This window comes from Brassica rapa, chromosome A02, assembly GCF_000309985.2.
Source record: "Brassica rapa cultivar Chiifu-401-42 chromosome A02, CAAS_Brap_v3.01, whole genome shotgun sequence".
Lineage (NCBI taxonomy): Eukaryota > Viridiplantae > Streptophyta > Magnoliopsida > Brassicales > Brassicaceae > Brassica > Brassica rapa.
Genome location: NC_024796.2, coordinates 663,367 through 679,487, shown reverse-complemented (window position 1 = coordinate 679,487; position 16,121 = coordinate 663,367). Strand labels below are relative to the sequence as shown.

Genomic DNA, 16,121 nt, shown 5'->3' with positions numbered 1-16,121 from the left:
ATACTATGATTATACGTACCGAATAAGCTCTTTTTGACGAGCAGCACCTTGATTAGTAGTCCTCCTAGCAGAAGAGAAACCAAATCCAGTGGTGATCCCATAAGAGTCCGTACCACGGTTCATGCTCTCCATCACCCAATTCACACCGGCCCTAGCCTCCTCTGAAAGCTCCACCGTTGTTCCTCCAGTCGCCACCCCCGGCCCATAACCTGACCGATAGTCAGCGTCTCTCCACCGAGCAGTACCCTTCCTTTTCTAAAGTCATTCACCATCTTCTTCACCTCCTCCAGGTGACTCCCTTTCAAAACTCCGCTGCTGCGTTCCAGTTAAGCGGGTCGCTTGAAGCTGTTGTGATTGTTGTTGTGGTTGCGGTGTGTTTGTTTGGTTGACAAAACTCCATGATGTTTTGGGTAGCCAAGAAATTATACTCGACCTTGGCCTTGTAAATGTTGATTTCACGATGCCAGGAAAGCTACTAGACAAGTGTGTGTATGCATTTACTTGTAGTTGCAGTCTTATAGATCGAGCAGGCTAGCTAACACGAGATCTTTGTATAATATAATATAAAATTGTGTTTTAAAATGCGAGTGCGTGAAGTGGGTTGGTGGGATAAATATTATAGAGGGGTTATTGGAAATGAATTTTGGTAGAGTTTGTAAATTGTAAGAGTTTATAAATTTTAAAAGTTATGTGGATTGTAAAATTTTATATACATTGACTTATGAAATCTGATCATAACTTTTTTGGATTAGTATAGATTTTCATGAATTTGTATTACTTATTTTCTATCTTTTTTTTGTAAAGTAAATATATAATTTATTTATTTTCTAAATCATATAGCATTATTATTTATTTATTTTTCAAATAAAAAAGAAAATAACAATGATACATACAAAATTGGATAATTTTTCTTAAATAGCCATTTTAAAGTTTTGTCACAAAAAGAGCATTCAAAGAGAAAAATGACCAAAAAAAATTCATGAAAAAGCAAAAGACGATTTTACCCTTTGTTTTTTTGAAATTCAAAATTTTTTTGGAAACTATTTCAAAAAAATTATTTTAAAATTATTAATATTTATAAATGTAATTATTAATATCTATATTCAAAATGATAATTATTTATGAAAATAATTATATATATTCTAAAATGTAAAAGCATATAAATGTAATGTTGGACAGATTAATTTGGATTTAAGGTGCAATAGATATTTGGTAAGAATAATTATTTTGTTTTCTAGTTTTTTATCACATGAATTTTGAAAATCACAAGATTGCATATGATATTTTGAAAATTGAGTCTTATGAGTAAAAATGAATAGAATTTATCTCCCCATAACACTAAATTTTGTTAGAATTTGAGAATTAATAATAACTAAACTTTTTGAATAACAATGGATTTTAAAATATTTTAAACCAATAATCAATAATAATGGAATTTTAAAATTTTCAAAATTCACGAGAATTCAATTACCAATAATCATCGTATATATAGAGGGGGAGCAATGGGATTAATTGAAATGAAGGTAAGCATATTTAAACGATACTCTATCAATGTCAGTCCCGGCTTTATGGATGTGCGGGCAGCTCATTTTTGTGTGCTTTTTCGATTTTAGTTAGTAAAAAAGGTCTAAATGTGTTTCTTTCTTACTAGGTCAGATTATTTAAATTTTTTTTGGTATATACTATACTCATAAATGTTTTTAAGAAAGCATGACTGTAATTATACTTATTTACTTTTTCTAGCTCAGGTCTTGTTAATATCAATAAGAACATGTGTTCGTCAAAAAGAAAACATGTGTTTGTAAATAAAGAAATCCACCAATACTATACATGCGTTGGTCACTCTATAAATCATAACAATTTATTCTTTCTTTTAATTATGGAACACACACCATGAAAGAGTGGAAATACACATCCAAACGCGAAAGAACAAATAAAAGAAACACAACGACAACGCTTTAATTCATTAAACATAATCGCATCAAGGTTGAGACAGGAACGTTGCGTCCGCGTTCTGGTCGCTGCAGTAAAGACAAGGGTGTTGCTGAAACCCTAGTCTCTCAAGCACTTCTCTAGCCATGATCACTAGTTCCTTGTTCCTCAAGACACCTCCGTTTTCCTTCAGCACCGTCTGAATCGCGTTGCTAAACGCTCCATACGCCTTCCCACCGCCACTTACGACGTCAGCAGATGTTTCATCCGCCTGACACCCGCTCAACAGTATCCCGGAGTCAACGTGCTTTTCACGCGCCTTCATATTCTCCAAAAGATACATCAAGTCCATAGCTGGTAGCCGGAACTTTAGACCAGCGTCGCCACCAAAGAGCTCGAGTAGGTGTGTACCGACGTCTGAAGTTGAGATTCCGGTGAGAGAACTCAAGTGGTCGAGGACTTCCTTGTAGGGTAAGGCACGTGATGTTATCGTTGTCGCCGTTGTCTCTATGGCCGGAGATCTAACTCCAGAGAAGGGTCCGATTTGTTCTTTCTCCTTGTCAATGAGGCCACCACTATGGCAAGAATCTGAGATCATGGTAAAGCTCGTTCCCTCAGGTAGTTGATTGACCAGTTCTCTGAAGTCAACATCTGTGATGAGATTGAAATCACAAGGGACTATAGCTTCGTCCTTTTTAAAAGGACGAGCAGGTTTAACCGAAGGAATCCGAGTTCCATGGCCACTATAGTGGAAAAACAAGACGTTTTCAGACCCGGTTTGAGCTTTATCCACCATCCTACGTAAAGCAGCCTTGATGTTGGCTCCGGTAGGCTTTAGCTTTGAGTCAGGCTCATCCGTTAGCACCTCCATGTCTTCTTGTTTGAATCCGAAACGGGTTAAAAGAGTTTCTTTCATGGCTAAAACATCGTTGACGCAGCCGTGAAGCTCGTTCTTTGTGTTAGGATAGTTGCAGCCGACGAGAACGGCTAGTCTTCTCTTGACAGCTCCTTGTGGATCCATGAGTCTCTAGCTATATGAATTCTTTAGGGTTTAAAACAACTTTATAGGCAAACAAAATATTTTTTTGTTGTTTATTAGCTTTTCATTTGAAGTGTTGTTCCGTTGGAGCTAATATGTGTATTTACGATTGAGGTTTCTTGAAGTGAAGGTCAAGCTAGATAGTATATTAATTTGTTGTTTGCTTTAAAGCAATAATCTGTACCATAAACCAAACTTTTGAGATGGTCATAACTCATAAGTAATCTACTAGTGGTAGGAGTTTAAACATTTATACTAAAAGTTGAGTGAACTCTAAGGATGTTAGTTAACTTGGAACTATATCGAAATTGAAAGAAAAAAAAAGAGGTCGTTTTCTCAAAGATTTATACCCAAACCATCTAGTTATCCAAGGCAAGAAACAAGTTATGTTTTATATTTAGATATATTGTATGTTATCTGATTAATGTATAACGTAGATAATAGTTGAAAAATAAACTGACAATTGACCAACCTATCTTGGCTTAATCCTAAAGGACCGACCATACCACTTAACTGCGTCGTGCACGCAACGGTAAAGTCTTCTTGAGACGAACCACGTATGATTTTAGCTACATCTTCTTCGATCACTTACAAGCATAATTGCATAAACCCATTAATTATTTGATAAAAATCCCATTAATTCATATTTTACTAACATTGCTATTGTTTATTTCATAAACATGCATGAATACACATGTTAAAAAAAAATCAGAGCAACGTTTACAAGAGAAGTACACAAACCAATATAATTGAGCAAAACGGGTTCTAAATCAAGAACGAAGACTTAAGCTTAGTTTAGAACTGCCATTGTTGGCATGTTGCACAACACCTTTTGAGCGACGCTATCCTCAAACCTAACGCTCTTAAGCGGCTGAACCAAACGCTTATCGCCACTAACTATAACCGCTTTCTCACAACGACAGCCTAGTAAGCACATCGTTTTCCTCTTATCGCAAACGCTAAACGCTAGCGGCGACTGTGACAAACTGATTCTTGAGAAGTTATTCGCCTTTGTCTCGGCTGTTGTAACGCTCCACGTAACACTTGCTTCGCTCGGCTCGTAACCATTCTCAGTCGCAGTGTCTATCGTGTTCCTGACGAGATCAGCTGCGTGTGGGGCACACGGACGAGCTACGTGTTGAGTAGAGAAGCTCTCTATCTCGAAGAGGTCGGAGCTAGCCAGGCACGTCCCTGCCATAAGGCAAGTAAAGCATATGCTTTAGGCCACAATATATATTAAAAATATTAAGGTCACACATCACCAAATATTAGTTAGGTCAAATCGTTAACAAGTTTGAATTGAGTTAGGATACCATAGTTCGATCCTCCTTTTGTCCAATATAATTTTTATTTTAACCATTTGTTTACTTTTTACACTTTTGTACTGATTTGGTGTTAGTGTATTACTATATATTGTTGGTATTTATGTAATAGGCCACCCAATTTTTTTTTGTGCTTCAGGCCACTCCAAATTATGGGACGGCACTGGAGCTAGCATCGCTCGCGGCTTCTTCTTCTGTAACAACTGCCTTAGGACTCGTCAGACTCAAGACCGGTTTAACCGGATGCAGGGCCGGTTCAACCGGATGCAGGGCCGGTTCAACCGGATGCAGGGCCGGTTCAATGCGGTTCTCAACCGGACTTTTGTGGTTTTCTATGGTTGGTGTTGGTTTGTTCAAAGTCGGGAAACTAAAACTGCTAAATGAAGGGACCGTCGAAGATATAGTCTGGTGGTTATGATGAGCGATTCGGTTAGAGACGGTTCGGTCAGAACCGGTTCTTGATTCCGCGATTCTAGGTTTGGTTTCTTGGACCTGAACCGACTTGGAGCTAGAACAAGGACATGTCCTGCGTCTGAAAAACCATCTGGATCCTTTCTTGCTGCTTCCACGTCCATCTAGGTCCGATCCTTGCCGGTTATTGTTGGAGAGCAAACCGGTTTGACTGTTCCAGCTAGCTTCAGACGATGCCGTGTGTCTTACGGGAAAAGAAGACACTTTCGGAGATGAAACAGAAGAGAATCTTGGATCACTATCGTTTCCTCCGCTTTCGCTAAAGTAACTTCGAGCTTCGAATATGCTTAGCTCAGTATCTTCTTGCTGCTTTTGTTGTTCGTTATTGTTGTTCGTTATTGTTATCTGGCTTGATGTATGAAGAGAAGGAGACATCGATGTCGTTTGATCGACTTTGAATGATCTTGACGTAAGGATCAAGAGCGTAACGCTTGCTCGCGACGACAGTTACTGTAGTTTCCTCCATTGGAAGTAGCTTTGTTTTTGTTTTCAAAGTTAGTTCAGTGTCCTCTATGTGAAGTCGCTCTCAAACTCTCTGGCTATGTGAGTATATATACACACTTGAGACTTGAGACTTGAGTGATGAGACATAAGCAAATATTAATATGGTTTAGAGTTAATACTTTCTAACTAGAATTTTTTTTTTGTTAAACCATCTACTTTGGAGCTTCATATTTGTCATTTTCTATAAAATAAGTCCACATTAAAAAAAAACTTTCCCAAAATAGACGTTTCCGTATCAAAGTCGTGATCTACAAGATTGAAAATAAACATAAACTTTTTCGTATATCTTTCCGTATAAACATAAAGTTTTGTTGCACCCTATCTCCAAGTTTTGAAACGTGATGGTTTCTCTGGGCCATGGTCGTACTCGTACCATGTGGCTTCTCCATTATTATGTTCTTGGTACACGATGCTTCTAAGCGACACGACAAAGATAAGCCTAAAGAAGGTGACAAATCTCTATAGTGATTACTTCCTATATTCGACAAGAGACAGATCAAAAGAGAAGATGGATAAGAATTATCATTGTAATACTAATAATATTGGGTCCATTCTTTTACGATTGACATATGCTCCGAACATTATTAGGGTTCATAGGCTGTCAATTGTGTGGTGTTTTCTACTTTAGCTTCATCGTTTTCAATGTAAAAATGCTTTTATTATTATATATATATAATAGAGCAGAACTGTCTAAACTATGATTGACCTTTGCCCAAATTAATTTATATTGAAAATTTTGATTGACGATTCGCAGAATAACTGAAGTCTTGTATTTATCAATATATTAAAATCTTGAATAATTATTTACCATTCATTTGAAATTACATAACTGCAGTAGGTAACTCTAAAACCTTGTAATTTGCTTCTTCTTTTAAAATATTAAATACTCATTCACTAATGTGTATTCGTTCATTACCACTCATTTTATCATCAATCAAATTCATATATATAATGTTTTTTTTTCAAAGTCATTACCCACTAATTAAGAACGTTTTCTTATCAATATCCGCTACTATATTTACATTTGTAATTAAAGTGTATGTTCTATATAAGAAGTGGCTAAGTATAATTTCTTATGTATACCTAATTTTATTATTCTTCCAATAATAGAGGGCTCTTGCAAGAGGTATTACTTATTTTAGTCATATCCCAATTTAAACCATTTAAAAGAGGACTATCACATATTAAATAGAAACTGAGCTCGATGACAATTCTCAACCTTTGAATTATTCATGTTTTTTAGACGACCTCCATCATTTGCCGAAATAAATTCCTATATAAGAGATGTAAGAAGGAAGAATATTTAAACAAAAGTCCTTTTTTTAAAAAAAAAGGAAGAATATTTAATACTGAAGAATAAAACAAAAGATCTAATTAAAGATCTGTTAAAAAAAAACAAAAAAAAAAACAAAAAAATACCAAAAAAAAAACAAAAAAAAACACAAAAAAACACAAAAAAAACCAAAAAAAAAGACAAAAGATGAACAACATTATCCTTTTTGTGTCATGTCTTGCTCTTGCTTCTTCAGCTCTAGCAGCTGGTAAATTCGCAATATGCTCATCGCCTTGAACGTCATATAATTGTTACCATTTTGGATCAAACAAACTGATAGGAAATTTAGCCGATGATTTTAAACCGTATAATAAGTTGACAATCTAATGGTTGTATTAATCTCTGGAGCATTTTGTATGGAATATTTCATTAATGCAAGACTTTATGAATAATGTTGACGTTTGTTTCTGCCTCATCCTTTTTGCAGATGAGACAGAGACTGAGTTTCATTACGTAACAGGCGCATACGCTGATCCCTCTAAATGGAGCAGTGTCAAACAAGAATGGAAAATTTGTGGAGTGGGGAAGAGGCAGTCACCAGTCAATCTTTCTCCAAAAGTAGCTCGACTAGTTCACAATTCTACGGCGCTTATTCAGACATATTACAAACCAGTAGAAGCCACTCTTAAGAACCGTGGATACGACATGGTGGTAATTATTATTCAACTGTAAAAGAAACCCTAGAATACGTTTTTCTTTTATTTTAGTAATTAGTCCTCATGCAAGACCGATACGTTGTGTGCATCAGGTGTCATGGCAAGAAGACGCAGGGAAGCTCGTTATCAATAATACCGACTACAAGTTGATTCAAAGCCACTGGCACGCACCTTCAGAGCATTTCCTCAATGGAAAAAGGTAAGAGAAAGGAAAAGAAAAGATTGACATTCCTAACATTTACATACATTAATTCAAAGTAATAATATCAAGCCTGGATTTGTTTTAAGGTTGGCCATGGAACTTCACATGGTACATAAAAGTGCAGATGGACACTTAGCAGTTATTGGAGTTCTCTTAAGAGAAGGTGAACCGAATCCTTTCATTTCACGGGTAAATTATTTACTATGTATCTATGATAACCCTTGTTTTCTTTTTACCCAAAACTCTCAAGCTTATTATTGGGTTTTGCATGTGTTGGTTAAACACATTACGATAGATAAAGGACAAGATCAATTCCATAGCTGACATCCTACAAGGAGAGGCAAGCATAGGAAAGATAGATCCAAGAGAGTTCGGATGGGATCTTACAAAATTCTATGAATATAGAGGATCGCTCACCACTCCTCCTTGCACGGAAGATGTCATCTGGACCATCGTCAACAAGGTAGTACTCTTTTTTTTGTTGATAAAATGTGAATTTCATTACTTGAAAAGTAACGTACAGTTTGATACAAGGTAGTAACTCTAGCAAACATTATATCCAATAAATCTATAAAATTAATTGACTTAAACTTTGAGTTGCTATCTAAATGCAGGTGGGGACTGTTTCACGTCAACAAATTGATATATTAGTCGATGCTCGTCGCGCTGTAAGAATATAAAACACTCTCACATAAACATCTACGACAAATTTGAACTTTTGTCTTTTTTCATATATGCATAACTGATTAAACATGTTTTGTTGATCATTAGGGTTATGAGACAAATGCAAGACCGGCTCAACCGCTGTACAAACGTATGGTTTATCTAAATGACCAGTCCACCATATCAGCTAGCGCACTAAGTTAGTCTAACAGGCCAAGACAACTCCGAGAGTCTTGATTTCCAAACAAGGAATTTCAGAACGTGAAGTTGAGCTCCGTTACTAATTTTATTTTACAATATATAAATATACTTTTGATTATCTATGTATAGTATTATTTTATTTTCTTATACTGTATGTATTACAAAAAAGAGATGTAATACTCAACCATATATAATATGAGTTGTTTGATTCTTTTCTTATAACACAGTATCTTTACATTGCACATTTGTTTCAAACTATGGAATTCAACTAAACCGGAGAAGAGCCTTGTAAGTTGTAACAAAAGCAAATAACCAACATACAACAACAAACTGAAAATGTGTAAACGGGTTATGACACCTCATGCGATGAGGAAGGGGAGGACAATGAGCATGAAGGCCACATTCTCTCTAACCTATTTACTGTCTACTATATTATTCCGGTTGCCTAGCTCCGCTCTTGATAAGATAAGATAAGACGTACATCTTATTGTTAGTTCGCGCGCGTATCACAAGACCCCACTCTGGACACATATGAGGCGACACTTGTTGGAAAGATCAGAAGATCACAGGGAGTCTGATAAAACTCTGTTGTTGTTGTTTAAATCTACCAACTTTTCTTTAGTACAATAGGCATTGATGTCACTTTCACAATGTTACATAAACTCCTATGAAGTTATTCAATAATGTTATATTATGTTTGCATAAAGTAATACGTAAATTGTTACATAGAAAAAAAACATGTTTTACTAATTATAGTTGACCTTCCTTTATCCAATTGACGTGTATAAGATAACATCATCAGCACATGTATACAAGTTTTGACACGTTAGAGATTTGATAATATGTACCATGATATCACATGTTCTCATTGTATGATTATTATGGGCTTCAAATTAAAGCCCACATGTCAAAGCCAGCCCAAGTCTCTAAATCTCGGCGGCAAAATTCATTTTTCCACGTAACTAAATATTACTATTTTACTTATATCTGTAAATATTTATTTTAACTTTCCGACAAGAAAAGTACTTCTAGGGTTCTTATCTTAACACAGCGAGAGCGAGGGTGAAAAGAAAAAAAAAAACACAAAGGCGACAAAAAAAAGAAAAGAAACAGAGTTACACTTGATGGGGCTTCTTCTTCGTCAGAGAGCTCCTTATCTTCGTCTCTATTCACGTCTCATGGCTTCTCGTCCTCGTCTCTTCTCTAACCCACTCTCTCCATCTCTCCACCGTCACAGCTCATCTCTCTCCTCGCCTCTGTTCTCCTCCCTAACTCCCAGGTCCCTTTGCTTCTCCGAGTAGTTGCTTGCTCAATACTCTGTTCTCAATGCTGATAAAAATGCAAACTTTATTGAAATTTGCTTTGGGTTATTGATAAAAATGCAAACTTTATTGAATTTGGCTTTGGGTTACTGATAAAAATGCAAACTTTATTGAAATTTTGCTTTGTGTTATTGATAAAAATACGAACTTTATTGAAATTGGCTTCTTTTTTTTTCTGTAAAGTCTTATGTCTTTGTAGACTATGAGCTTAGTGTGCTTTAGAGTAATATCAATGTGTTATTATTTGCTTAAGTGAATGTTCTTGATTTCTAGTAATGTTTTGTTACTCAATTGGTTGTTTAATTTAGTTTTTTTCTTTAAAATTTTCAGGGTAAATGTTCAATTAACGAAGGTTTTGAGTCAAGGGCTGATACAAAGGAATGCAATTTCAACGAGGTCATTTATGTCATCAACCATATCCACCGAGGCTTTCCAGGAGAGCGCCACATCTAAGGGTTACAGCTCCGAGCAAATCCAAGTAAGCTTTATATAATTATCCTTCTCTTTATTTATTTGTTTAGCTGAATAGTTTGAACACATTTTGTTGCTTTAATTGTTCAAAATTATTCTTTTTAAGTTAAATATTGTTAAACACTAGGTGCTGGAAGGGTTAGACCCTGTCAGAAAACGACCAGGGATGTATATAGGAAGCACTGGAACTCGTGGTCTGCACCATCTGGTAAAATGTTTTCTCCCATTTTAGTTCCTATTGGCTGTTGGTGTCATCTGTTTAAATGTAATCTCTTCTACTAGGTTTATGAGATACTAGATAATGCTATTGATGAGGCTCAAGCTGGTTATGCTTCAAAGGTTGATGTTATTCTACATGCGGATGGTTCAGTTAGTATTATGGACGATGGGCGTGGGGTATGTGATATGTTACACCTTCTAATACTATTATTTTTAACCTTGAATATAAAGATCAGCCTTTTGTTTTCTTACAGAACAAACTCATAATGTAATCTCGTTTTTGTCATTGTGCAGATACCCACTGATCTGCATCCGGTAACTAATAAATCTTCCCTGGAGACTGTGCTTACGGTATTGCTACTGTTTAAGATTAACTTTTGTATATTCATTTTATTTGGAGCTTCATTGCCATACTATTATTAACATCTCTTGAACTGTCTCGGTTTGTTCATTCCCTAGCCATTTAATTGCCATGTTCGTTATATATGCAGGTGTTACATGCAGGTGGCAAGTTTGGTGGGACAAGTAGTGGTTACAGTGTGTCTGGTGGGTTACACGGTGTGGGGTTATCTGTTGTCAATGCTTTGTCTGAGGTCTGTTCTATTCTTTAGTCCTTTTCTCACATGGTTTTTTTCATATAGTCAGCTAACTTAGAAGCTTCCTCTATCTATTCATTTGCAGGCACTAGAGGTCACGGTTTGGAGAGATGGTGTGGAGCATAAGCAGAAGTATTCTCGTGGGAAACCCATAAGTATACTCACACGCAGTGAGCTGCCGCTAGAGTCAAAGGGGACCAAAGGGACAAGCATCAGGTTTTGGCCTGACAAAGAAGGTTTTGCCCCACTCTTCACTACTTTTCCCTCTCCCCAAGTTTTTGATTTGATGATTAATTTTTTCCTCTATGGGATGGACTGATTTTTTTTTTTCAGTGTTCACAACGGCGATTGAATTTGACCATAGCACTATTGCTGGAAGAATCAGGGAGCTTGCATTTCTGAATCCAAAGGTGAAGGGTCAACCATGACAGTTGCTCACTTTTTTGTAGATGCTGATGTTGTGTGGATTCTTTTGTCTTAACAAATTGCTCTTATCTCTGTGTTTGCAGGTTACCATTTCTCTTAAGAGGGAGGATGAAGATCCTGAGAAGAGCCAATGTACTGAATATTTCTACGCTGGAGGCTTAAAGGAATATGTTAGCTGGCTAAACATTGATAAAGTGAGAATTTACGTTTTAGAGGTGTATGAAGCATAATCATTATTTAAGTAGGTTAACATTACTAGAATCTTGAAAAGGTTATGTGATACAGTTTGAGTAGTTGGTTGTTATTAAGGCCTCTATCTTAGCATGATTATGGACTATTTATTTACTCAAGTTATACAGTAGTGAACTCTTGTACATTAATTTTTCTCTCATTATAGTTATTATATCACTTTGAAAAGATTAGCTGACGATTATTTTTGTTTAGAGTCCGATTCATGACGTGCTAGGCTTCAGGAAGGAGACTAATGGTGCCACCATTGACGTTGCCCTTCAATGGTATGTTGTTTTCCAACTAATATTCTGTTACTAGATAGTCTACACCCACTTGCCTGTAAATTGGATCAATAAAAGTAGTTCATCTTGTGCTGAACACTACTGTGGTTTGTTTTACATAAGAAAGCTCATACTGTATGACTATTCTAAAGTGATTTGTATCTTATGGACTGGCCATATATTTGTTGTACCAGGTGCTCAGATGCGTATTCAGACACGATGCTGGGATACGCCAATAGCATTCGGACTATTGATGGTGGGACACACATCGAAGGTGTGAAAGCCTCACTAACAAGGACCCTTAATGCCCTTGCAAAAAAGTCAAAAACTGTCAAGGTATGACATTAGTAACCACTTTAACTTATTTAGCTTTTTTTTTTTGTTTGTTCAAATTATTTAGCTATTTCTATTTCTCTGTTTATGAGGTTTAGACCTATTTGGCCATTATCCCGTTCGTTGTTTTTTCAGGAGAAGGATATTAACTTAAGTGGGGAACATGTCAGAGAGGGACTGACCTGTATTGTCTCAGTCAAGATTCCTAATCCTGAGTTTGAAGGTCAAACAAAGGTACTTGATGAACCCCCTAATGATCGTCTCTTTAGCAATGATCTCTGGTGAAGTGGATGCAATTTTTCTCTAATATAACCTGTCTCCTAATCTTCACTTCTCCTTGCAGACAAGATTAGGAAATCCAGAGGTGAGAAAAATTGTGGACCAATCAGTGCAGGAGTATCTCACGGAGTATCTGGAACTGCATCCAGATGTACTTGACAACATTGTTTCCAAATCCCTTAACGCTTACAAGGTATGCTTCTTCTGTTACTTGCTAACTTTCAACTAAATTATCTACCTCATTCTCACTATGTGCTCTTTATTCTAGGCTGCTTTGGCTGCCAAGAGGGCAAGAGAGTTGGTGAGATCGAAAAGCGTTTTGAAGTCGTCATCACTTCCTGGGAAACTGGCTGATTGCTCATCATCAAATCCTGAAGAATCTGGTATGTATTGGCCCCATCATGAAAATATTGTTTGTATAATTGATGAAGCTCAACATGACAGATAATTTATGATCTTCTTAGGTTCAAAGTAAAAGTTAAAAAAGGAACTGTATGCTTTAATTATGTTAACAATCTGTAAGTTTAGTGACATATCTTTTCAATGTCTCTAGAGATTTTCATCGTTGAAGGAGATTCTGCTGGTGGCAGTGCAAAGCAGGGCCGTGACAGACGTTTTCAGGTAACCACACTTCTACCTCTATTTAAATGTGTAACTCTGCAAGAAGGGTGAAGAAGGGCATCCATTTTTATACATTGGTCAAAGTTAAATTTATATGAATGTTGGCAGCAATGTTTATAACACAGATTTTGGATATATATATAATATGCAGGCAATACTTCCATTGAGAGGTAAAATTCTGAACATTGAAAGAAAGGATGAAGCAGCCATGTATAAGAATGAAGAGATTCAGAATCTTATTCTTGGCCTTGGACTTGGAGTAAAGGTGATATAATAATAATAATAATCCCTTTTCTGTCTCTTGGTTATTTTTTTCACTGTCCTCTCTTTGTGGAAAACTCAATGGGATAAATAATTGGTTACAGGGAGAAGATTTCAAGATGGAGAATCTGCGGTACCATAAGATTATCATCTTAACAGATGCAGATGTTGATGGTGCTCATATCCGGACACTTTTGTTGACATTTTTCTTCAGATATCAGGTAAAAATCAGTATAAGATTAAGCAAAAACATGTCCCTTAGCTTAACTGAGTATTTCTTTGGACAGAGAGCCTTGTTTGACGCCGGTTGCATCTATGTTGGAGTTCCACCTCTTTTTAAGGTAATATATACTTAATGAACTTGAGCATATTTTTGTGATTGAGATTTTAGGAACCTATAACCAATGAAAAGAATGTTTTGTCCTTGGAAATGACCACAGGTTGAGAGGGGAAAACAAGCACATTATTGCTATGATGATGCAGATCTCAAAAAGATTACCTCAAACTTCCCTGCAAATGCATCTTACACCATTCAAAGGTTCAAAGGTAAATAAATGTTTAAACAAAAAAAAACACGTAAGAGCTTTGAGATATACATGCGTTTGGTTTTCAATGTAGTTTAGAACTTGTAGAATCTCATCCAATGTAGTTTAGACTGAGTCTGTAGTAGTACATGGCGAATTCTAGAGTTCACTTACTGATATGATAATGTTTTTGCTTTTGCTTTTGGAGGTCTGGGAGAGATGATGCCTGAGCAGCTTTGGGAAACAACAATGAATCCAGAAACAAGGATTCTGAAGCAACTAGTTGTTGATGACATAGCAGAAGCTAACATGACATTCTCCTCTCTTATGGGTGCTCGGGTAAGGCTACTAACTCCCGAACTTGGTTGATTCTTTTGAGTGAAAAAACTGATGACATATTCATAAACTTGGATCTGTTTTTTGATCTCAGGTCGATGCCCGGAAAGAACTCATTAAAAATGCAGCAACCAGGATCAATCTGCAGCATCTCGACATATAATCAGAGATTTTATTCATCTGATTAAGGGCATTAGAAGTTGTCAGAGACATCATATTTTGTAGTGACTTTGGCTTTAGAAGAGAGTTTTTTTTTATTAATCGATTAATGCAAAAATACAAGAAGATAGAAAACTTTTCCACAAGGACATCGATCTCACCAGCATAAACGCTTCATGTCTTAAGAACACACAGAAACATAATCCAACGGATGAGAGATGAGAAACATCGCTCCATGAATCAATTTCCATACATGCTCACAAATTTCCACACCACATTGAGTTCTTAGTTCTTACACACACCAAATGTGTTTTCACAAGTACTGCTTTCACTCAAGTTTGTCACTATTCATTTAATTTATCATCATTTTTGAAATACACTCTTGTTTTATAATATGGAAGCTTTGCCTATAACTAAATGCTTCATCTCTACATAACCAAGTCACACAGCAAATAAACACAGAGATCAGTTTCCTTCTCCTTTCTATCTATCACTCTCTATCTCTCAAGTCTTATATTGTATATTTTCTTCAGCTACTAAAAAACAATGAGCAATAAGAGATGAATGTGATATAACCAGAAAAAATTTGAAGGTTTTGTTGGTCCGATGGCTATGAGTTTGTATAGATAAAAAAGCTCGATTGCACTTCTTCAAATATTTTTGATCTAAACGAACTTATTGCGATGTGAACCCACCAGTCCACTGGTTTGTACTGACACTTGAACCTTTACACGTAAAATGTCATTCAGGACTCGAGCATTATGACCAAATACAATTAGAAACCTAACGTCCTCCTCACACACTAGAAATCTCGCACATCCTAGTTTCTGAAGATGGATTTAGCAAGAGAGTAATGAGTTGTTGAAACCAGATAACAACTAAGAATCACATTTTATTTACCCTAATTTCATGAATCATAAAAGAAAAAAAACAATCAAATCCGAGAAAACGATAAACACTAAAACTCTTTTCCTCACATTTATTTTTACATCCTATTCTTAGTCCGGTAGAATTAGAAACAGAGCTATATTCATTCAACAAATAGGCAGTTGAGCGAAATAGCTAACCTTCCACAATTGAATACTCCCTCCATTTCATTATAAGTTTATAACTGTTATTTATACACTTTTTACACATATTAAAAAATGATTGAAATGTATTTATGTTTTCATTAATTACGTATAATTGACCAATGATATTTGAGATAAATAAGTTTATTTATTAGATCAATGCATTTTACAATTAATATTTAGCTGAAAGTAAGTAAAAACTGTATTGGAAATCAAAAACTACAATTTTAATGTAACAAGAAAAAAAAACTAAAATGACATTCTTTAAGAAATAAAGGGAGTATATGCCAATTAAGAAGTAAAAAAAAACACACTTGAAAAAATGAAGTGGATTAAAGAAGTCACTCACTGCATGGCACTCTCATTATCTAAAGCTAGGTTCTTAAAAGATTCTGGCCTTGCTCAACTCGTCTTTTACGTCGCACTTGAGTGGCTTACAATGCACATTGATGTCCCCATACCCATGAAAACCCATTAGACGAAGAGCTTCTTCGATATTACTTCTAATAGAATCAAGATCTGCACCAACGGGGATTGGGCATCCATGTTCCAGTAGACGTCCGTCATATCAGCTTTAACAAAAACGGATCCATTAACCATTAATATTTACTCCATCAGATGAAATCTTTTTTTTTTTTTTGAACGAACACGTGATTATCATTAAGAAAA

General features: G+C 35.9%; 3 protein-coding genes and 1 pseudogene across 4 annotated transcripts; 2 read left to right on the top strand and 2 right to left on the bottom strand.

Moving 5' to 3' along the window:
* Positions 1–1,835: 1,835 nt before the first annotated feature.
* On the bottom strand, positions 1,836–3,011 carry LOC103850539 (metacaspase-9). Its single transcript, XM_009127300.3, has one exon. It carries the CDS (start codon positions 2,951–2,953, stop codon positions 1,982–1,984), a length of 972 nt encoding a protein of 323 aa, XP_009125548.1. The 5' UTR covers positions 2,954–3,011; the 3' UTR covers positions 1,836–1,981.
* A 730-nt stretch (positions 3,012–3,741) lies between these two features.
* On the bottom strand, positions 3,742–6,268 carry LOC103850736 (annotated as a pseudogene).
* Positions 6,269–6,503: 235 nt separating this feature from the next.
* On the top strand, positions 6,504–8,535 carry ACA3 (alpha carbonic anhydrase 3). 2 transcript variants are annotated; one of them, XM_009127299.3, is made up of 7 exons: positions 6,504–6,809; positions 7,029–7,249; positions 7,350–7,456; positions 7,546–7,648; positions 7,755–7,922; positions 8,074–8,127; positions 8,231–8,535. In XM_009127299.3, the coding sequence occupies exons 1-7, from the start codon at positions 6,749–6,751 to the stop codon at positions 8,324–8,326; spliced, it is 810 nt and encodes a 269-aa protein (XP_009125547.1). In that variant the 5' UTR covers positions 6,504–6,748; the 3' UTR covers positions 8,327–8,535. The 2 variants fall into 2 exon arrangements, with proteins under 2 accessions (XP_009125547.1, XP_009125546.1); XM_009127298.3 differs by having other exon boundaries at positions 6,560–6,809; positions 7,029–7,252.
* Positions 8,536–9,145: 610 nt separating this feature from the next.
* On the top strand, positions 9,146–14,537 carry LOC103850536 (DNA gyrase subunit B, mitochondrial). The gene is made up of 21 exons (XM_009127297.3): positions 9,146–9,602; positions 9,976–10,123; positions 10,244–10,324; positions 10,399–10,512; positions 10,630–10,686; positions 10,827–10,928; positions 11,017–11,167; positions 11,265–11,341; positions 11,441–11,551; positions 11,802–11,872; positions 12,064–12,205; positions 12,338–12,436; positions 12,546–12,674; positions 12,750–12,864; positions 13,035–13,102; positions 13,254–13,367; positions 13,468–13,584; positions 13,651–13,704; positions 13,804–13,909; positions 14,096–14,226; positions 14,318–14,537. Exons 1-21 carry the CDS (start codon positions 9,448–9,450, stop codon positions 14,384–14,386), a joined length of 2,211 nt encoding a protein of 736 aa, XP_009125545.1. The 5' UTR covers positions 9,146–9,447; the 3' UTR covers positions 14,387–14,537.
* The last annotated feature ends 1,584 nt before the right edge of the window (positions 14,538–16,121 follow it).